Raw genomic sequence first — 22,656 nt, 5'->3', positions numbered from 1 at the left:
AGTTTAAGTTCGTGGTCGCCTCATGCCAAGAACAACAAAACTAACTATAGTGCTGTCTGTGCTGCAGTCTTTTTTGGGTAATGTGAACTTGGCCAAGTGTAAAACCAGCTCAGTGCAAATAAGCATACAAACTTGTATCAAGTGAACCATGGCTCCGCCTGCTGCTACTTTTTATTAGGGACAGACCAGAAAACAAAGCATACAAATCCTTTAATTCAAAATGTGGCTTTTTGGCACATAATATTTAGGATAGCACCTGTAGTTGGGTTTTTGATTATACTTTTTTTAACACGTTTTTGTGAATTTTCTCCTTTTTTGGATCAATAAGCTTTATGTTTTCTCAAACCCTGGACCAAGTTAGGCCCTTTCCTCATTCACAGGAATTGGCTGTATTTGCATTGTATTTGCATTGTATTTGCATTGCTCTTTACACAAGGGTTGTCAGTTCTAGTAATGTTGTTTTCTGTAGCCTGACACCCATTAACTGCTAACTAACAGTTAACAGAGGCCAAGAAATAGTTCCTGTAGCATATACCTCCTTGTAACCCCCCAAATTACCTTTTTTTACGCATCTGTTTCTATATGGAAAAAAAAACAAACATTTTACAGTGCTGGTTAGTGAGCTTTACAAGTGTTGGTGGTCTAGCTGTTTCTCCCTGCTTCCTGTCTTTATGCTAAGCTAGACTAATCACCTGCTAGTCATAGCTTCATATTTTAAGTACAGACATGTGACCATCTTTTGTGGAACTCACTACCTAAACACTTCAGACTTGAGTTGGTAAGATTATTTTTCTTAGCTTTATTCTTCCTTTCGTCTTCTTCCTTTCACATTTTTATTGTTAATTTTAGATTACTTTAAGTCTAAAGACTTTGTCGTCATGTTTGGTTTGTATTGTGGTGTCTCCCATTTGCAGCCCTGTACCTGCAACATGCTGAGGCTTCATTGGGCCTGCCTTTTTCATGAATGGCTCCTCGCTGTCAAACGTAAGTATTGGCTCGGTGGCCATGCTGGTCTCAGACTTATCCCGTGCTCCATTAGTAGTGTTTCCATGATTCACGAGATGAATGATATCTCCAAAGTGGGCAGTGTCTCCTTTAGTAGACAGGCCGTTCTCATGTCTCGTAGGCTGGACCCCATTGACTACTTGGACTGAAGGGCTGTTAAAGAGGAAAGACGAGGAGGAACATGGCTTTAGTTATGATGAGTGAGTCATTCCACCACCGTCCAATTACAGGAGTCTTTTAAAAATCTACCCCAAGAAGGGTATTCAAATACAAAGAGTAAACATTTCAAGAAACCGAATCTCTCCCAGTATTACAATTGTTTACTGTTGGCCTGAATCGTGTGGCTCCTTGTGTTTTCCATTGAAGTTTCTAACAATACAAACGTCCTGCAGACTTAACTGATAATTTTTTTGGCCCCAAGTTTTTATACTGTTCATGGTGGTCTTGCATCAACAGGAACACAAAGAAACTTTCAAAAAAAACAAAGGAGCAATAGTTTTACCTTTCTTTGACGATGGTCTGTCCATTTTCTGTCTTGATATTGGGCACCTCTGTCTTTGGCTGATATTCAGCAGATGCTAGAGTAAACAAAGCCATTTATGCAGTGTGAATTACACACACCAACACGATCACGCACATTCAGCCTCGGTCTCTGCCATGCATGATCAACCACAGGACGACAAACACCATTAATGATAATCATAAAACTGTATCAGGCTAACTTCAAAAGGCAGGAAATGGATGCCAAATTTTCCTGGGGGCATCCTTCCTGTGTAACCCCTTATTCAGCTATGCTGAGGACATGGCTGTGGTTGAGACAGATTTCCACACCCCAGACTAGAATGGAAGCACGCTTGCCAGGCCTCTGACCACATCAGATGCTGGCTAATGTCTTCCTGCATTGGGGAAGTTGGGGAACTTTGCTACAAACAGCAAATCTCCCAGACCACATTGATCCCCTTCATCTTACTCATATACTATGTGACGTGGAGTGTGCGCATGTTATATGCTTCTTAATGTGTTAAAAACAATTAGAAGTTGTTTTTACAACTTTAAAGGATATGGGTAAGGCCTCTATAACATCACATGGGTCCTTATATTATTGCTTTTGTCAAAAGTGTCTTATAACTGCTGTGGGCTATTGCTGTTGCCCACTCTTCCCACGGCTTGGACTGCAAGCAAGCACACATGGGTCCTATTGTACAGAGAAGAGGAACTCAAATTGCAGCTGTGCAGGATATGAGGCAGATATAATCAAATAACCCTTTTATACAAAATTATCCGATGTGAGAATGATTCACATGGGAAATGAAAACAAAAGTACTACAGATACCTGTGAATTTGTTTATTCTAACATGTGGAAGATGTAGCAGAGGAGATATAGTGCAATTATGAGTCATTAAGTATCAGGCCAAAGGTGGGATAAATAGAATGAGTTCATCTACAATGGTGTGAGTCAGACACTGTCTGAACTCTACTGTTGATGTGGATTTGCTAATTAGAAATCGCCTTCTAAATGGATTCTGGCCACAAATCATCTACTTTGTTCTAAATCCCTTCACAGATAACACATTAACAGGAGTTCAGTGAGGACAGTTACCCCTGAACGATTCCTGCAGATTAAAGGCTTGTTGTGGTTAATGAATGTCCTCTATTACTTGCAGCTGTTTTGTAAAAGGCAGACTGTTTAAGAGAAATGTCCTGCTTACCTTTGCTGCTTTCTGCCTCTTTGTCATTGCTGTTTATGGTAGGGGAAGACTTTATCTCTTTCTGTACAAATGGGAGATAGTAGTCATTGTCATTTTTACTGGAAAGTCAATGTTGTTTGTTTGTTGGTTTTAACTGAACAGCATATATACCTTGTCGCCACCATCTGTCTTGCGTGTCCTCTTCATGATCTCATCCAGACGCTGAGAAAAAAAAGTCGAATAAGACCGAGGATAGTGCCACATAGAAACAAAAACAGAACATATTTAGTGTTTGTTTTTAGATTTTCTATGCATTTTGTGCAATGGATCAGGGTAGATGTGTTTTGAAAGAGATTAGAGATTTCAGCCAGGTTGTTAAAAACTGGGTTGGGTTTAGTGGACTAGGCCTAGCCCACACACCCTGAAAGACTGTTTTGCTAAAACAGAGGTTGCATATTTCGCTGTTCATTGCTTAAAGAGGTTTCCCTGTGTTTTGCATGCCATTATGCTTGAAGTGAATGCTCCGAGTCAAACTGAGGCTCTTATGTCTCCAGGTGGAGGGCTGTGTCAATAATGATGAAGCAGCACGTGTGTATGCAGCTGGAATAACAGTGTAGGATGGTTGAACAGTAAAAAGGAGGATGGAGGACATTGGAAAAGTCTATACTGTGCTAAAATAGAATCTTCTCTGTGTAATATGTATGCACAGAAGGCAAAGGTTTGATGCAAGATGCGACCTTCATCTGAGGACACAGCTAGCCTGGGACAGAGAGACCATAACTGCAGCTGCCACTCATAAAAGTGGAGCATTTTTAAGATCTAAGATTATTCATGGACAAAACACACTTATGTCTTTGGCATCTAGCCTGGCTGCAAAACCTCTGCCTCAGGACTAAAGATTCTTCTTTGTCTAATAAGCTGGGTACTTAAAACCACCTGTGCATGCTGAACACAAACTTCTCTTTGTTCAGGCTACTACAGTCAGTTTTGGTGAAGTCAGTCAGTAACAGTGTGTTGTACATTGTGAATAGCAAGTCTCTGGGGCAGAGGACATGCTGTTCTTGTGGGCTAATTCCAGCACGAAGCCAAGCTTGGGTTGGCGGAGCCAGACCTGGCAAGCCTCGATAAGAGCCTTCCTCACATGGAGAGAAGATGAGGAGAGGAAAAGAAAGGCTACTGGATATGTGGGTGGCATACTTGAGTAGATAGTCATGGCCACAGAACAAACACACAATAGTATACGTGCATAAACCCACACATAACTGGCACAGCAAGGTCTCCATTATTAAAGTTTATATTTAGCTTCATGCTCGACACACAGTCTAAGCCCTATTAAATCATGGCATGCAGACAACCGATCCATGATAAGCCAAAAACATCATCCATCTTGGTTTTAGGGACTCAACTTTCAAGCCTGCTTTTGTCATGTCAAACGCAGACCACAGAGTGAATGTACCCAAGAATATGATCCCTCCACTGGGGGAAGAGAGCTTATTGGAAATTGATCACAGTATTCATTTTGTGTTACTCTGAGTTGTGTGGAGTTGATGGCAGAGCTGGAACTTTTAATCAATCAATCAATCATTTTATAGGGTTTTTAATGATTTAAATCTAGGTAGGGATTTTTGGAAAAGGACTAAGGATTAAATGTCTACTTTTATTATTTTAAAATTGTGCTTTTCCGTTTTGAAATGGGTGACTTAAAAACTTGGCTGACAGAATAATGGGAGGACAGATGTATTGCCCTACCCTTTTCCTCTCCAGCCTCTCCTGCTCCTCCTTCTGGAAGTGTTTCTCCCTCTCCAGACGCTGCTTCTCCGCCTCCTCCCGGGCTTTAGCCTCAGCCTCTTCTTTCTGAAATACACAGGCGAGAATCCGACCACAATCTTAATGCCGGCAGAAGGGGGAGAAAAAACTCAGCCAAAATAACATGCCTTTTACGTAACAAGGGTGTGGTTGCTCGTTGCAATGATTGTTTACAACCACAAAAGGGATATTTTCCTGTACCTATGAGCCAAAAAGATCTATTTTCAACATTTACAGCCTCATGAAGACCATTCAAACTGAAATACAATACTTAAGCCTTTGCATAATTACATTGGATCATGTTTAACCACAAAAGCCACTATTAGTAATACACCACAAGGGGGTGGCAAAGCGCAAGTACCTAATACCACTTATAGAGATAAGACATGTTACTAATCATGTTACAGGTCTACCGGATAAACTAATTCTGTAATTTAGATCCATATTTCCTTTTTCAGTGGAAATGTTTCTACTAATTAAGCATAATTCCCCTCTGCTTCCCCTTAGCTACTCCACAAACACAGGAAGAGTCAGTATTGCCCGTTACAGTTATTTGACAAACTGAGAAGTCAAAAGGGCACATTCATTGTAGCTACCTGGTCATCAGTTTAGGTTAATATTTGCATATTAAGAACAGAAACATTCCACTGATGTGGAAAAACTGAACTGTGCTTTTGGTCCAGCCTGTTATCAACAAAGGTCAGTGTGAGGTGAGCAGCTGAGCCGAGACAGTAAACAAGTGCCTTTGAAAAAAACACCACAAACTTGTTTGCCAAAGACAGGGATGTCTTAAAGTTTGTGGTGTAAAAGGCAAAGTGCCTGGGAATGATGTGAAAAGTACATCCATGTGTGTCTTGACCTTTATTCCAAAGGCAGTAAGAACTGTCACAGTGGTGCTTAATAGTCCTCACTGCTGTGCAAGTTCCTTTCACCCTAATCTGAATAACCAGACCTCTGCACTGCAACTCATTAAAGGAGTCCTTCACCCCTAAATGATCCTCAGTACATCAGTTACTCACCGTGTTACTTTCAGTAAGGAAACTTTCTCCACAGTGAACGAATAAACAGAGAAATTTTTTGATGAAATGAAGTCAGCTGAACTATACAAGTTTCACATCAGTTTAAAAACTCTAACACAACTTGCGTTGTATTATCCAAGTTTCATTTATCCAGTCATATGCTAAATATTTCCCAAATGCATGCATTATCGCGTTACCGTTACCATTTAAAACATGTCCGCATAAACTGTCTAAAGAACAGGCAGTTAGTGTGCCTGCACTGTTTATGCAGAAGTATTTTAATAGTAAGGTTTTACCGAAAATCCATGTGTTTGGGAAGTAATAAGTATACGACTGGTTAAATGAGACTTTGATTATACTGCACAAGTTGTGTGAGTTTGTAAACTGCTATTTTGATATAGTTTTGCTGTTGTTAAATGTGATCCCCTCTGACTTTGATTCATCAAGAATTTTGTGCTTTTGGAGTCTTCCTTCACAATGGAAGCATGCAAAAAAAAGTTAACTTCCTCACAAATTCAACATAAGACAGAGGAAATAACTGATATAAAAACGATAATTTGGAGATGGAATTATTCCTTTCCCTGCTTGCTTGGCGCTAACAGTTAGTATACCTGTTTTTGCATGCGTATGTTCTCCTCCTGCTCTGCTTTGGCTCTCTCCTCAGCCTCCTTTTCCTCCTGCAGGCGCTGTGCTTCGTCCCTCTTCCGCTGCTCTTCTGCCATGGCACGGGCCTCCTCCTCCCGTAGACGGCTCTCCTCTGCCTCCCTCGCTTTTCGCTCCTCTCTCAGGATCCTAAAAGAGTTTGGTTATAAGGATAAGTACTTTCCACAAAATCATGTGCCAAACACTTTGAATGCAGTAAACTATTTAAAATGTATATTATTCTATTGACAAGACATTTCCTTTTTTAGTTTACACTTTCTCTGCTGATTGACATCGAAGCACAAGCAACAGGAAACCAAAACTATTTAAGGGGATGGAAACAATTGGAAGTATGAGTGCCAACACGAGATCACATCAATTCCCAAGCTGTAAATAGTGACTTGCTGTGGTTAGAACCAGCCGACAGGCTATCCAATTCAAATGCCTCCACACATCATGGCCAGTGTTGAGTGAGGTCTTTTTCAGACATGCATGTGCTTTGAAATTGCATGGAGCCTTCTTGTTTAGTTTTGCTGATGTCCTCAGTGAGGTCTGTTTTACAAGATTAAAGCCGCAGCAGCATATTCTACACAAATAAACATCAGTTTTGAAGGAAAAAAATTAAATGATACTGGTGTCATTGCAACTATGCATTTTAATAATGGTTCCTGTAGTACCCTTTAAGGCCTCTTGAGATGGCTGACTGGGAAAAATAAAGTAACGGACACCTAAAAGACCAAAACTCATGAGTGGGAACACAGCTTGGGAATTACTGTCATTCAGTGTGGACACAGACGTGTTTAAAATTCCTCTTTTCTGTTCCACAGCAAAAGAACTTGACAGATGTTGGACTAGGCAATATCAACACTGCACAGACTGTCTCTGGTTGTGTTTTAAGGCATATTAAAAAACTCTCTGACCTCTCCTTCTCCTCCTGTTCACGTCGCTCCTGCTCCTCCCTCTCTCTCTGCTCTCTGGCTTGTCTGCGTTTCTCTGCCAGGATGCGAGCGGCCTCTTCGGGGTCATTGGTGCCTGCCATCGGCTTGGCTGATGGAGAGGGTGCAGGTGATGCTGCAGGGACAGAAGGAGCTGAGTGGACTGGCTCAGGTGAGGGGGAGGCAGTAGTGGTTCTAATTGGCGTGTTTGATGCATCCGGTGAGGCGGAGGCTGAGGCTACTACGAGGGCAGGAACCACAGGGGAACCTAAAAAGGGGAAAACTACTATTACAGAGGAGACAATAACACAGATATTGTGCTGTGTAACTCAACAAAAACCGACGTGATCATTTATGCTTCCCCACAAGTAACGACTTTTTAAGTAGTGCTTTATCACAGGGATGCCTATTGATCATCTACCATTATCCGTTATTAATAACTCAACTGCAGCTCTTTCTCCTCACATGCACTGTGAAACATTATGTCCCCAGCAACTGGAAAATGTAAACAGTCAAAGCTTCAGCCTAAGAACTTGGTAATTACATCATTAAGGCTGATTAGTGCAGCCTCTTACTGCTGTGTGTGGCTCGCTCAGTACATTCCCTTTGTTTTCATGGCTAATTAAGCCTGATGGTAATCTTTGCCTACTGCTCCTTGAAAGAAATACAGAGTTTCCAGAGGCTTGTTCAGTCTTTCCATTAGATACATTCTTCTGGCCAGTCACAGAAGAGGCCAAGCCAGACATGGAAGAACTATTTGGGTATATTACAGAAAATAAAATTCAATATGACTCAGCAATGGGGGAAAGCTACCTCAAATCCAGATATACTGTATCATTAGACTGTGCAAAAAGAACAGTTGATCACTGTGGAGATGACAAATTGCAAAAAATACAGATTATTCTGCGGTATGCTGCTCTACAAAGAAAAAAATATAACTCACCAACCACTGCTTTTTTATCATCTTGATCAGTTTTCTCATTGGTCATCACATGACCTTATCAAGAAACTTCAATTACATTATTTCAGGTGGTCGACTGAAGATCCATACTTGGTTCAAGTGATGTCAACTGACCAAACTTATTACTAATATGCAGTTGTTTGAAAATGTCCCCTTTGCACAATGGCCATTTTAGCACTGTTTAAAAAACAACCTTCCTCCAAAATAACATGCCTGAAACCTTATATCACATGACCATTACTGTCTCTGAGCATGTGCATGTCAGTATTAACAGGAAGCAGATAGTGTGCTCAGCAGTTTGTTGCTTAGTTACATAAAATACTATGGAATCAGGGATAGCAAAAAGTATGATTTAAGTTTTCTTTGCCTGGACTGACAACCAGGTAGACCTGATACTGAAAGTGACAAGAGTATAAAGCGTTCAAGATGGCAGAAAATAGATTGAGAGTCTTTACAAAGCAAACACAGCGACCTATCAGAGCACTACTATAAGCATTATCCATTAGCGGAAGGAAGTCATGGCACTGGACAAGGAGTACCCACACAGAAAGGATGAAATCACAGAAGTATGTAGGTCTATCTATACTGTTTTGGCTTGACACATTGTGAATGATTAGACCTAACTGGGAAGCAAACATGAGTGTCTGTGCCATCATTTTCAAAAGTGCCACTTTTCACCTGTCCAGACTAAAGCCTGGAGTTCAAACTAAAATATCGTCAGCAGCCTCTTAAAAGGTCTCCATTTTAGGATGCCAAAGTGCCGTATGGATACTACGCGTAAATGTAGCAACAGTTATGGGTTTTAAACAAAAATGTTATTAGTGTGGATGTGGTCTTAATTTACTGATAGAGTATAAAAGCTGGTTGGAAGCTATGTAAAAATCTAGAAAGTGGATGAATTTTTCATTGAATTAAGAGTCCCAAGATCAAGCATGAATTTTCACACTAAAGCTCTAGAAAAAAAAGTATGAATAACATTATTACTGCTAGGGAATAGGCTGACAATAACTGATGCTACTGTGCATGGAAGAAATTAAAAACAAAATTAACTTAATTTTAATGGTTTCACCTCACAAAGTACCTGAACCATCACAAATTCCTTTTTTGTGCACTGAACTATCATACAGGAGCTAAACTTTGTATAGTACCAGAGTTTAATAGCAAGTCTTGACTGATGCTTGTTTAGCATTTCAGTCCAGTGCAGTTTGAAGTAAATGCCATTATAACCATAATTTGTTCTACTCACTCTTTCTCTGTTCGGGAGTTGCGGGCCTGCGAGGCTCCTTCACTCTTTCGAGGGGGATGGGGGAGGAGGTGCGATGGTCTATCCTGGCAGGGGTCCTGGCTCTTTTGGGCCGACCCTTAGGAGTCGATGGGCTTCCACGTGTTGATGGAGGCTTGGGGGAGGCAGCAGGGCTCGGAGAGGCAGTTCTGCCCTTTGGCGTAGCTGGCGATGATGGCCGTTGTCTCGATAAAGGACTGGGACTGGAAGAAAGGAAAATACAGGGGTAAAATTTAAGACTGATGGGAAATTTATCAAAAATGATTCTCTCATGCATTTATGCAAAGTGGGAAGCGTTATTGTCTTAGACCTGAGCTGTTATGTTTGTTTCAACCCAGACACATGTCCTGAAGAAACCTGACTTCAACAAACAAGTTCACAGCAGACAAAGCACTCAAATATTGCATCATCACCCTTAAAGTGCATTACTGGTCAGCTTCCCTTCTGTACTCAGGCAAAGCAACACTTGAAGGGGAAACATCCATTATGCTGAAGAAGATGCTTTTTTCCTCCTTGCCTCTGGCACTGATGGCCCTGACAGCTCTGCCAAGCTCTTTGTTGCCTTTTTTGTTGAGTCAAAGGAACTTTTTTCTCCTATTCCATCCCTTCTGTCATGGATGTCATTTATTTCAATGGCCTGGGGATACAAGAGGAAATGACCACTTGTCCTGGGATCTTTTACTCAATGCCTAGGCTCAAACAGTGCATGAAATATGCAGTCATTACCAATGCAGACGTAAACATGGTCGCTCTGGCTGACCCAGCTGTCGACCAAGTCAAGGGGATGTAAGGTTAACCTTGTTTACAATATGGGTTTGGTGATCATGTCTATAAATATGAAAACAGCAGCTCATTATATGTCAGATTATTCACTTGGTTCTTAGTATGCCGTGTATAAAGTATTTATATATTTTTTGAAGTGGAGATGGTTGCTTTAAATGATATACCTTAAATGGTGATTCTGGTGTGCTTTTCAGTTGGAGCTTTCATAAAGTTTAGTTTCAATTGTTCACATTCAACCTAAGCTTCCATTATTGAGGGCTGATGATTTTTTTTTAAAATCATGCCTTTTAGTTTTCTCAATTGATTGACGTGCACTGTATTTAATATTCCAGAAATATGGAAAACCGAGATGGCATTCGTCAACTTAGCTTTGTACATCAAAGAGTCCAAACTTCAAAGATATTCAATTAAACGAAATGGAGAAGAGCAGCAAATCACGTGTCAAAAATTGTCTTTTAATTATTGTAAAATAAACTGTCTTTGGTGTTGGGCTCCAGCTTTTAATTATATTTTTGACACTTTGTACTCTAACTGCTGCACTGAAGAAGATAATAAACAAATCAATTAATTGCTTATAAAAAAATGATTAACTGCAGGCCTAAACATATAAAAACCTCCATGTGTCTTCATGGTATATAATAGAATGGGAAATTGGGAGCAATGTTAAATCAGGTGAGGGGACAATGACTGCAGCTCACCTTTTTCCCTTTGGATGGCAACAACGAGTCAGTCACTTTCTGTTATGGCTCGTTCTTTGAAAGTCTTTTAATCCTGATAGGGCTCTGCTTCTTGACTCACACATTAAAAAAAACTGTCCAAATTAAACACTGCAGTTGCTCATTCCATTGCCTTGATTTAGCTAATTAAATGTCACTTTGGGAGAAAATTAAAAAAGAAAAACTTAATCTGTCTAATGTGAGGTCAAAGACTGGGCCAATGCCCTGTTCTACACACTTGTTTTTTTTAAAGACAAAAGACTCAGTCCACCCCCCTCTATCACAGCTGATCATCATCTGAGTTATCACATTGCTTAGGTGTCACTTCATGAATCAAAGGAAAATTTTTGGCAGATTTAGCAACCCATGACAATATTAAATTTAACAGAAAATGGCTCTATCACTCTACTCCCAACATCAGCAGTGGTAGTGAACAATATCCTAGTTCCATGAAATTTGAGCCAATAGTTTTCACATGATCCTGCTGCTTTGTGTAGGTAATAGAAAGGTAGCATTAAGATGTATGTTTTACCTTGGTTCGGGTCTGTGTCTCATGCTCGGTAGAGACTGTCTCTTCTTAAGCACCTTCACTTTGGTGAGGGCACTTTTCTCCTTCTCATTCTCCCGCTCCTTGTCCTTCTTTTCTTTCTTGTTTTTATCCATCTGAAATGATGAAAGGAACACAGAAAAGGTTGACAAATTTTAATCTTTTCATGTGTCTTTCAAAACTAATGTTCAGTTAATGTAAAAGCAGAAAATTACTTAACATATGCTATAAGTTATTATAAACAACATGCAGGAAAAGGAGTCTGATCGGGGGCCATGTTTTGCTCTCTTGGCAACCCTTTCTCAACAACAATCCAACAAAACCAACATTAAATTTTCACTCAGGTCGAGATGAATGGTAAACTCACTCGCAGAAACAGAATCAGCTGTTATAAATTTCATGGCTGTTTAGCTACACTCCTACTTTTAAAAACAGTTCACTTGTTTTAAGTCTTTCTGGAGACCAGGACTATACTTGACTGTCAGAAAAGACAAACACAAGGTAGAAAGCTGTTAAGTCAGACTTACAGGTGTGGAGCTCCGTCTGTGTTGGCGCTGGGTAATGTCGGGTGTGCTGGATGTCACTCTCCAGCGGTCGGAACAGCGGTGGTGGGGCTGGTGGGCACACAAGGTGAGGGGACTGGCTGAGGCCGAACGGGGACAGAGAGGAGAGTCTGCAGACAAATGTCACAGAAGATTAAAGCCTGCCAACATTCACACAGTAGAATTATTTACTGTAATTGTTGTAAAACATACTAAAGTAATGTCCTTTTTTTAACTTACGACCATCTTTGCCATTGGTGAGGACGCTGGCAGCACTTCGGCTCCTAGCGAGGAAGGACAACGTTGGCGTCATCAGCCGGTCGACTATGCTGCTCTCCCATGGACTCAGAGCAAGGCTACGTGCTGCAGGTAGGAAAAACAGTATGTTGTTTTTTTTTATCATCTACAAAAATATGTCTTAAATTAATGTCCTCAGTTGAACCAGAGCTTTGCTGCAAGTATATATCACACCCCAACTGTGATCACATCTGAAGGACCATGGAATTAATATTTGCAGACACAGTGATAAAAAAGAGTTGAAATTAAAAAAAAAAAAAATACAGTTATTCAGGTTATGGCACATGTTGCAACATGTCTACAAGCCATAAAGACCCGGTCAAATATACAAAACCCCACTAAAGACACCTCAGCGCCACCCAAAGAGATTACGGGAGACAGAAAATGAGCTCAGTAAATGTGTCTACTATAACCTTGGGCTGTAGTGGAACCACCCAAGAGAGAGAGAGTTATTTGAAATGCTTGTCTAGACAGTGAGTCAGTTATTTATAACCACAGCCTTGAGCATACAAGCAGAGAAGCAGAGAAGAAGAAGACTTGAGACTCATCAGTATTTATTTGGGGGAGAAACTTCCTCCTTTGGCTTCAAGGTGTAGGGCGAGGAGGATGTTGCAGTGAATGCTAACAGACAGGGTGTGTAAGTGCGCTCGGGTAGGGAGGAGAGCGACAAGAAGGGCAGAGTAGTTACCTATCTATTTTCTCCAGCAGCACAGAGGAACAGTACCTGCTCCGGGGGAGTTTTCAGAATACATTATCTCCTGAAAAATGCTGACTCACTTGCTAACATTACTTTTTTCAAGCCTCAAAGTTTCTCCTTCTTTGCAGGAGAACACCGTGACCTGGTTAACCCTAAACCTTTTAAAAAAAGAGCTGCACTCATCCAAAGCATGAAGAAAGGTTGATTCAAAGAACTTGTCATTCATAAATCACACCCACCTCCATGTCATCTATTTATAATGTATGCGAGGCAATATAAAAGACATCCCTTATCCAGGTTACAGTGAAAATGAGCACAAAAGGATCAATTTGACTGTACAAACACATGAAATGACAATTACCACAAAATGACCCAACCAAAGGATAGTAAAAAGACAAAAGAACAAACACTGTACATAACCCATATTAAAATATGAGCATGCAGTGTATCAAACAAAATCCTGACCCAATTCTGGAGAGTGAAAAAAAAAAGAAATCATAGTGGTTTTGGAAGATGGAAATGGGTCAGTTGTCAACCATCAGGCACACGAGAGGAACTAAAAATCAGGAAGGGAAAGAACTGAAAAAATAGAGGACGATGATGGACGGGTTCGGAGGCGGTGGCAGAGTGATGGACACAGTTTAACGGGAGGGGAGGGCATTCCAGATGTTGCCTTACTTCTGCTGGGGGAGTTCCAGAGCGTAGCGGAGGACTTGGACAGTCGCTTGTTTATAACAGAGTCCACGTGTTTGGGCAGGTTGACCGTTGACACAGAGCATCTGCCTAAAAAGCCAAGAGAGCGCCACACAGATGTTCACACAGGTCACATGGTTGAGAGAGGAATAGAGGGGGACGTTCTGTGGCGTCATGAGTTACGCTCGACTGATGTCTCTACAAACATACGCCCACACGCTGCAAAGGCAACAACAGTACGTACTTGTAATGTGAACAACCCCCATTAAAGCCAATTCCTGAGTGTGCTGACCATGTTTATAATAACATCCACTGGCTCAAACATGCACACACTACACCATATGTTCAACTAAGGTAGCCTTTAGGTGTGTAGGCAGCATCCATGGAATAAAACATGTCTAAAAGGCTGCAGTTTTTAATGGTTCAGTTCACCCAAATTAAAAAGCGGCACTTTAAAAATAAAAAAAATAAATGGAGATTTTTTTCCACAACCTCAATAGAATTGAGGCGAAAGGAATTTAGCTTTGGTGCTTTCATTATTACAAAATGACCTTTAAAAATGTTCAGCAACATTTCTTCCCAGAAATCCCCATTACCATATATAATCTGCACCGTGAACTGTCAACAGTTTCCATTGGCACTATGTCTTTGCTAGAGAAGTAGGTCCAGCTAAAACAGTTGGCAGTGGGTTTGTGGATTATCCAGAGTGGCAGTGGCATCTTTTCTGGAAAAAATAAATTGTCAATGAACACAGGGTTCCTACAGTTTAATGCAAGTTAGATTTTTTAAGAATATTTTAATGCCACTTGGAATGAAATTTAAGACCAATTTTACAATAACCCCCCAACTTTTTGCAGCACAGAGACAGGAATAGAATAGACCTTGGAAATACTCAGCAATTCTGTGTTTCTTACTCTGCATGTAGGATCTGGCTCCTTTGACTACTAGTTTGAAAACATTTTAATATGAAATATACCAAGCCTCATGAGCATTGCACCTTGTACCAGTTTCAGCCGTGCTGCCAATTTTTGTAAATTATTTTTAAAAAAAGTTGCAGATTATTTTGAGAATTTACAGTGCAATGTCAGCAAAAAACAATTCATAAAACATTCTTCCCATGTGTAAGCATTTTCAAGACTTGAAAGATTGATTGAAGACGTTTTTATAGATTAATGAATTCAATACCTTTTGAGACTCTGCAGGAACCCTGGAATATTTTAGATTTTTATTGCTATGAGCACACCAATCTTCATTCAATTCAACACCATAGGGTAAGTGACAAAATATCTTTGGGTGAAATGAGCCTTTAAGGTCCTTCTTAAAATTTAACATCAGAGATTACTGAAATGTCATGCCTACAACACCAACTCCAAAAAGCCTGTAAACCACACTAAGGAGGAACCTTTAAAAGAGCAGCTTTATTAGCTACCAACACATTCAAAGAAGAAAAGATACTTCAAAACCATAACAGGACAGAAGCTGCTAGGAAACATATATACATTTCATAGTAGCTGACATGAACTGGCACTTAAGAAAAGGGCAAAACCTCAAATCCTTGCAACCATCCATGTGCAACACTTGCATCTCTTCCAATTCTATATCCCTTTAATACACTGCAATCAATGAACACTGCTCTTTTCCCCAAAAGTCTTCAGACATGATTCAGAGAACATAATGGTAATGGAGGTACAGTATTAAAGCGGGCCTTGTCTATTTAAATGTCTCCATTTGAATAGACAATAAGGCAGTATGCTCTTCTGACAGAAGCCATCATGGGCACTTTGGAGCATTTCCCAAATAGCATCCCAAACTGTCAGCCATTCCACTGCGGCCTGTTCACGCTTGTTTGCTTTAGTCAACTGACAGACGGCAGACTGGTGAGGGAGGAAGGAAGGCAGAGATTGATTAGAGTGTCAATAATTCCCTTGGCATATGGCAGAGGTGATTACACGACATGAAGTAGAGCGCAGGACTCCTCACATTTAGAGCTTCAAGGTGGAAGGGCAGCACAAAGGATAGAGGCATCCATCAAACTGTTAAAACATCATTTCTACAGATTACCTAACCTCTGCAGTCATTGCATTATTAGACAGCATATCCAATTTGCTGCTAGTCGATTGAGGCCTGAGCATTGCAACTGATGCAATAAAGCATCTGAATGCATTTTCACTTTGTGTGATCAATAAATGGTCGTGATCAGCGGCTAATGACCCTGATGTAATGTTGAAGAGACACTCAGCCTGCTGCGACAGAGCTGTAGAAGCCGACACTTAGGAAATGGTACGTTAAGGTGAAAGAGTGTGAATGATGCAGCAAAGGCATATGAGATTAAAATATAACAAAACTAAACCTCCAGTGCTGTCAAAATCTGTTTAGGCAGCATTCCTGACTATGCACCTGCCAACACTGTGAGCCAAACTCAGCAGTGAGCATAAAACACAGTACATCTAACTGAGCCATCTATTTGCAGATGGGATTAAAACAATGTTGGTATAATTCACCTGAGCGAGATGATAATGCACTAATTTTAAGCTGCAATGCTTTTACATCTACCTGAATGGTTTAGTGGAAAGAAAAAAGACCAGAAAATGAAACAAAAACAATTTTGAAAACTGGTTAATAGTGTAGACTTTTATCAAGCAAATGCCAAACATTTGCTGTGTTTCTTGAATGTGAGGATTTTCTATTTTGATTTATTTTTACGCAGATTAAAATTACACAGACAATGCACGTTATTCAACATTTAGCCAGGTTAGCACAAGGCATGGGGGTTGTGGTCTGTTGGTTGGACAAAACAAGCAATTTGAATACACCACTTTTAGCTTAAAGAAACTGTGATGAGACATTTTTCCCTACTTTCTGAGATCTATCTAAATTTAACAAACTAAATGACTGAGTGCGGTCACAACAGTTTATTTATAACTCATCTCCTCCTAACTCACCTAATCTCCCTTCAAAGAAACAAGAAGTATTTGCAAGGACACTAGACAGCTATAGCAGGTCAATCATTGGAAGATAAATCAGTGATGTCAGTTCTGCTTTTGAGTTCATAGGTGAATCTATTAAAATAAAAAAAAAAGATTAATCTTCAGTGAAAACATTGAGCTGCATGATGGCAGACTGATGCTAAAATAATTTTCCTATAATAGATTTAAGAGGCTAATGTACCTGAAACTAAAGAGCCAATAATGGCGAATAAATACCTATAACAGACAGAATCTATGGCCGGTAAAAGTGGAAATGCAGTGCATCGATTCCAATAGAACATCCATTAACTGCCTCATATAACTTATAGGAGTCAGTCATTGTTGAAGGATTGCAAGTGGGTCCTTCAGTTAGTATTTCATGAGGATGTGTATCCATACTGGATCAGTGTACTCACCTTCTTTCTGACTGGAGTTCTGGCTTAATGCGCCGGCCCAGGACCATCTCTGCTGGCGGATTTCTGCCCACGTCTTCTTGGTTGACCTGTGAATAGCTGCCTCATAACGCTCCTGGAAAGGATACAGGAAGAGATATCAGTCATTTAAACTCTCTAATGCTTCAAAGGCAATATGCAGAACTGCATGGCATAGTTCATCCTTCAGGTAAAAAGTATTCAAGCACCCTGCCTGGCTTTAGGTGCCATTGAGTAAAATCCCAAATCCCCTCATCTGCAGCTGACCAATTTACATTTCACCTCAACACAGTATAAGAGAGAGAAAGTATGTGCAACTGTCAGCACTAAAACAACACTATCACATACTGAATGGATTATTTTTAACATGTCCTTGCGCAAACCTACTTTATTCTTCTCCAGTTTCTGTTTCTGTCTCTCCTCCAGGGCAGCTCGCCGTTTTTCCGCCTTGATCCGCTGTTCCTCGAGCTTCCTGCGGCGCTCCTCCAGCTGCTGCTCCCTCAGCTGCCGTGCCTTCTCCTCCTTCTCCAGCCACTGGGTCTTTTTAGCAGCTAAAATGGAGCAGAAAACATGGTCAAGAGAGTAAGATGTTACCGAAAGACTGCTAGACAAAGAAGACCTTTCTCTTCCTTCTCCTTTCAGGATACTGTAGCTAACGAACACATTCTCTTTGAAAGGTCTGTTACTGTTTAGCAGTGTGATAAAGGTTGAAAGCATCTTTTGAAAGGTTTTGGGTTTTCAAGGACAAGGCTTTCCAATTGAAAGCTGACAAAAAACATTCAAAAAGTCAAGCCTTTCTGATGGTTATTTTTTATCTAAAGCTGTCTTTGAAAATAAAAATGTTGCCCTTCACCTGAATCCCACTTTGTTTTTGGAAAAAATAATTTCAATTACTTGACTTTTCCACAGAATGGGCGTAAAGCTGAGTTTGACAGATACAGTACTTCTGAAGTGACACTTTTATACCATACTAACAGCATCAAGCCTCCATGTCAGCTTCAATAAACCACACACACTTTGATATGGAAATCATCTTGTTGTCCCTGAGCCATTCAAAGACGGCATAAAGAAGCATTTTGCAGCTGCCTCTCTGTGTACACAAGTCACCATATTTCTTCAAACTACAAAGTCAAACCTCCATGAAGAATCGGCCTCTGCAAGGAGGCGAGGCTTAGCTCTCTAAAGCACTTGATGCAACAAAAGCAACTGGTTGTGGATTTCAGATTATGGTGACGGATCATTGCAGAGATGCTGGAGGCTAGAGGGGTTAAAATTTATTGGGAGGCACAGAGTTCAGCTTTTATCCAAGAGGGGAACAGAAAGCTGACTTATATGGATGCACTGCTTGCCAGAGCCTTGCGGCAAAGAAAATTTCTGCTGCAGTGCGTATCTCAGCTCATCGCAGCATGATGGTCTCAATTTAAGAGAAGCCACATCTTTACCTTCCAGTGTTACCAGTCTTTAGAGGTGCTACTGCATGTTAAATGCTTCATAATTTAATCATTGTACTGTGATAAGAACAGAGGAGGGGGAAACGGGTTCTTTAATGCACTTTATGCAATTTTAAATCTTGCTGAGGTTCCTGCAGCCCTCATCACATTAGTATGCGATTAATTTAATAGTTTATTGATTTGAATAATATAATCATCATCATCCATTCAGACATCTATCCCAGGGCGCCCAATTCAGAATATCTTAAACTGACATTGCTTTAATTGCATCCGTCAAATCTCTGCACTGACAGTGATCAGCGCAGCAAGCAGCATTGGAACCTACGATGGTATGACCATTAAATAATCATAAACAGAGTGCTGCTCTCACCCATGTTTATGAAGTATTTATACCATCCCACCAAACACAGAGGAGGCTGGACAGCAACATCTGTGCAGTCACAGACAATCCCCTGATGCAAGTCTTTCAAAGCTTCGCTTAAGCTTAACAATGTACCCAGAAGATGCAAGCTGCGATTTTCCAATGGTGCCCATTTTACTACTAAACTAAGAATACTACTGGTGATGGTTGACAAGCCAAGATCTCTTTTAAGCTGATATTGTAAACAGAAGCTTTGGCAGGATCTTATCTTATATCCAGGTCTAACTGAGAGTATTAGATCAGACCCGTACCATCTGGCATGGCCCGGTGATCGCCCAATTAGACTGATCCACGCTATGAAGTGTGTCAAACTCATCTTACTGCTGTCGAGCACATAGTTGGATTAGACAACGTGGCATTGCTGAAAGTACAAGTATGATAGCTTAAATAAATCAGTGTCATGTCAGGATAGAAATCATGATTATGCCCTAAATGTTTACTAAATCATTAATATTTGGGAGAAAACCCAAATTTAACAGTAGCCAAGATAGCATCTTTAGACTCTATTTTACCAATTTTTCTCTAACTCTAAGGTAATAAAAAACTCAGACTGCATGATTTAAGATTTTAAGTAGTATTTCTGTCTATCACTAAATACCACAATGATGATGACACACCCTGTAAGACTACCATAGCTAAAAAAGGAAAAGAAATTGTGCCAAAGTTGTGAAAATGTATCATCACTCAGCCCTGTGTCTAAACATGTGAACATTAAATTACATATTTTCCCATTTCAGAATATTCTGACCCATGTGATTTTTTTTTGCCTGGCATTATAAAAGTTGTTTACATATGAATTTGCAGCCAAGATAAATCTGGCTGCAGCAGTGTCTCTATAACCTCTAATTTCTTTAGTAAAATGGTAACCATAGTGGTTTTGCAGCATGTGGTTCAAAAACGTCATCTTTAAATACAAAATCCAAGGAGTTAGGACGTGTCTGAAGCATGATCATGTGGACGAACAAAGTTCAAACTCAAGGCACGCTTCGTGGTCTTCTAAAGTATGTGAAGTGAGATTAAACTCTACTGCTTCATGAACAATAACATTTGTTTACATATAAATGATTAGTTCAGAGATCAGTCTATGCCTACATGGTTTTTGTCAAAGACACATTGATGATGTTCAGAGAGAGAAAAAGTTGCAATCAGATGAGATTTCTATGATTAAGAAAAAAATAAATGAAAGAGCCAAGATTTTGAAACAAGGAACAACATGAGGATTAAATGAATTTAAGTGTTCTAGAGCTGGGCAATACAACCAAAACTCAGTATTATAACAATTTGAACGCTGTGCAAAAAGAAATCATATAGCAATTTTTCTGACAGTTACTGCAATTGTGATATGAGTTGCAATTTTAGTGGGAATGTTAATTTTTGCATTTGATTTTCACTGAAAAAATGTAAAAATTATGATGATGTGATTTTTTTCTGGGATCTGTATCAAACAAGTATGTTCCCTTTTGTTGGTACTATGATTTGTAGGCAGGAGCATCTCTGTAACACCTCAATGTTTCATTTATTATGGTATGTTGTGGCAAATTTTACCTTTATCAAATATAAATAAATAATTCAGCACTTGTGGTTTGAATGTTATAATTATTTGTTATGCTATATTGCAATTTTGATAATATTTCAATTGATTGCCCTATGTATTTTACCTTGATAATGTTTAAACTGACAGTAACAACAGGTCTGCAGGTTCTTTAATAATGTCTGTATGATGGCACTTGGTTTGGTATATTGCCCAACTCTACTGAACTTAATTAAAGACATCTAAATATGAAAGAAGGGTCAAAATGGGTCACCACCGCCACCATTAAAACCATCACCACCACCACCACATACACATAGGTGAGTGGCTTACCTTGTAACATGCTGAGCTCTTCTGCAGGGAGGAAGGAGTGAGAGAGAAGACAGAGGCAACTGTCAGTCATGCAAAGCAGTGCACGACCAGCGTGTAGCCAAGTGACAATGTGACAGCCGTGTGTTAAACAGAAAAGAGGACTCAGGCAAAGAGGTGCATCAGTTGACACAAAAAGTACAGCCATATCAGTTGTTATGGCACCAAAGTGCAATGCACTGAGGAAATCTTGCACCAATTTATAAAACTACATGAATTCAAGTTGGGGATAAAATGCAATACGTTTCTTTATTTTGATGACTCTGTGCTGTTACAGATATCAAATAACATTAAGTCATAAGAGATATTGATCACACTGCAAAAAGCTTCAAAATTGCCAAAACAACAGACTTTACTAAAAAATGCATGCTTTTTTCATATTTTTGTCGATGTGAGAAATATGTCTTTTAAATTACAATTGCATTAGCATACATTTTAGTGCAGAGGTGAGCTAAAGCACTAATATGTCAAACAGGCATACAATAAGCAAACATTTTGACAATGCTGCTTTTTAAATCCAGCGTGCATGCAGATAATGAAAGCTTGCTTGTCTTTTTTAAAATGGTGGCTTGGCTTTTGCTGATTTCAATCACTTCTGTGCAGAAGCCCAAACTCCCCTTTTATCCTTTCTGTGTTGCATGTGCATGCCATCTGCAGCCTGAAGTCAACCCAATAGCGTCTCAACTGCAAACAAAAATCTCTTTCACCCCAACACTAGAGGGCATCCTCTTCCTGTGTAATAGGCTTATCCTCCCACCCCTTATTTTCTCTTACCGAGATATCTGGCCTTCTCCTCTCTGCGCTCCTTGGCGAGCTTCTGTCTTTCCTCTGACTTCATGATATCTGAGATGAGAATGGAGGAGAGAGAAAGGAGAAAAATAGGGAGAGTAAATGAAAGGTGTCATATCAAGTCCAGCCCATTCAGTCTCATCTGACCTCTGTCTCAAAGCATTTAAACCAATCAACCAAAACATTAAAACCACTGACAGCGGAAGTGAAAAACCTTGATCATCTCATTACAGTGCAATGTTCTGCTGGAAAACCTCAGGTCCCGGCATTCACATGGATGCCACTTGACACACACCACCAAGATAACAATGCGGACGAATTACATCACCATATGGCATCAACATTCCTGATGGCAGTGCACCCCTCAGCAGAGCATCCACGACCCATACCGTAAAAATTACTCAGAGGTGACCCAAGGAACATGACCAAAGCGCTCAAGGTGTCGACCTGGCCTCCAAATTCCCCAGATCCCAATCCATTCACTTATCCTCAGGAACCCAGAGAACTTGAAAGATCTGCTTCCAGTGCCCTGGTGCCGGACACCACAGCACAATCCAGAGGTCCTGTGCCCATGCCTCAACAGTTCAGAGCCAAGTCCAGTCCAAGGAGGCCCAATCGTAGATCTGGGGAATGTAGAGGTTGATGCCTTGAGCTCTTTGTTACAAGCTTCTAGCCATTCCTGAGCAGTTTTTCAGTTTTTGCAGTGCAGCATGGCGCATTTGTCCTGCTGAGGTGGCCACTGCTATAGGGGCCATCACTTGGTCTACAACAGTACTGGGGTGGGTGATACTTGTCAAGTGGTATCCACAAAAATCACAGGGCCCAAGATTCACCAACAGAACATTACACTGTGACAAGATGATTATTTTTGTTCACTTCACCTGTTCGTCGTTTTAATGTTCTGGATGGAGTTCTTAAAACTTGGCATTTCTTTATGTTTCCTTGCAGGTTAAAACAAACAGAATGTCATTTGATCTGCAACAGCAACACAGCCTGAGAGATGTTCAATATCTGAAAATATATAACTGTAAAATTGATGACATTAATGACCACTTTTGTAGTAATGGGCAGTTAAAAATATTGAA

The 22,656-nt window shown here is 40.2% G+C and overlaps 1 protein-coding gene across 4 annotated transcripts in view; it reads right to left on the bottom strand.

Moving 5' to 3' along the window:
- map7d1a (MAP7 domain containing 1a) overlaps positions 1 to 22,656 on the bottom strand; it is a 47,295-nt gene that overhangs the window by 2,048 nt on the left and 22,591 nt on the right. Inside the window, exons 3-18 of one of the 4 annotated variants that reach the window (XM_042489644.1) lie at positions 21,557 to 21,625; positions 20,747 to 20,767; positions 17,398 to 17,561; positions 16,996 to 17,107; positions 13,599 to 13,703; positions 12,167 to 12,289; positions 11,912 to 12,057; positions 11,370 to 11,500; positions 9,303 to 9,541; positions 7,081 to 7,363; positions 6,130 to 6,310; positions 4,443 to 4,547; positions 2,865 to 2,915; positions 2,715 to 2,775; positions 1,508 to 1,583; positions 923 to 1,158 (exon numbers count right to left, since the gene is read on the bottom strand). In XM_042489644.1, coding sequence (XP_042345578.1) covers positions 923 to 1,158; positions 1,508 to 1,583; positions 2,715 to 2,775; positions 2,865 to 2,915; positions 4,443 to 4,547; positions 6,130 to 6,310; positions 7,081 to 7,363; positions 9,303 to 9,541; positions 11,370 to 11,500; positions 11,912 to 12,057; positions 12,167 to 12,289; positions 13,599 to 13,703; positions 16,996 to 17,107; positions 17,398 to 17,561; positions 20,747 to 20,767; positions 21,557 to 21,625 — 2,103 coding nt within the window. The remainder of the gene's footprint in view (positions 1 to 922; positions 1,159 to 1,507; positions 1,584 to 2,714; positions 2,776 to 2,864; positions 2,916 to 4,442; positions 4,548 to 6,129; positions 6,311 to 7,080; positions 7,364 to 9,302; positions 9,542 to 11,369; positions 11,501 to 11,911; positions 12,058 to 12,166; positions 12,290 to 13,598; positions 13,704 to 16,995; positions 17,108 to 17,397; positions 17,562 to 20,746; positions 20,768 to 21,556; positions 21,626 to 22,656) is intronic. The other 3 variants (XM_042489646.1, XM_042489645.1, XM_042489648.1) reach the window with 3 other exon arrangements.

This window comes from Plectropomus leopardus, chromosome 7, assembly GCF_008729295.1.
Source record: "Plectropomus leopardus isolate mb chromosome 7, YSFRI_Pleo_2.0, whole genome shotgun sequence".
Classification (NCBI taxonomy): domain Eukaryota; kingdom Metazoa; phylum Chordata; class Actinopteri; order Perciformes; family Serranidae; genus Plectropomus; species Plectropomus leopardus.
Note: the sequence above shows the minus strand (reverse complement) of the source record. Positions and strands in the feature narration are given on the sequence as shown.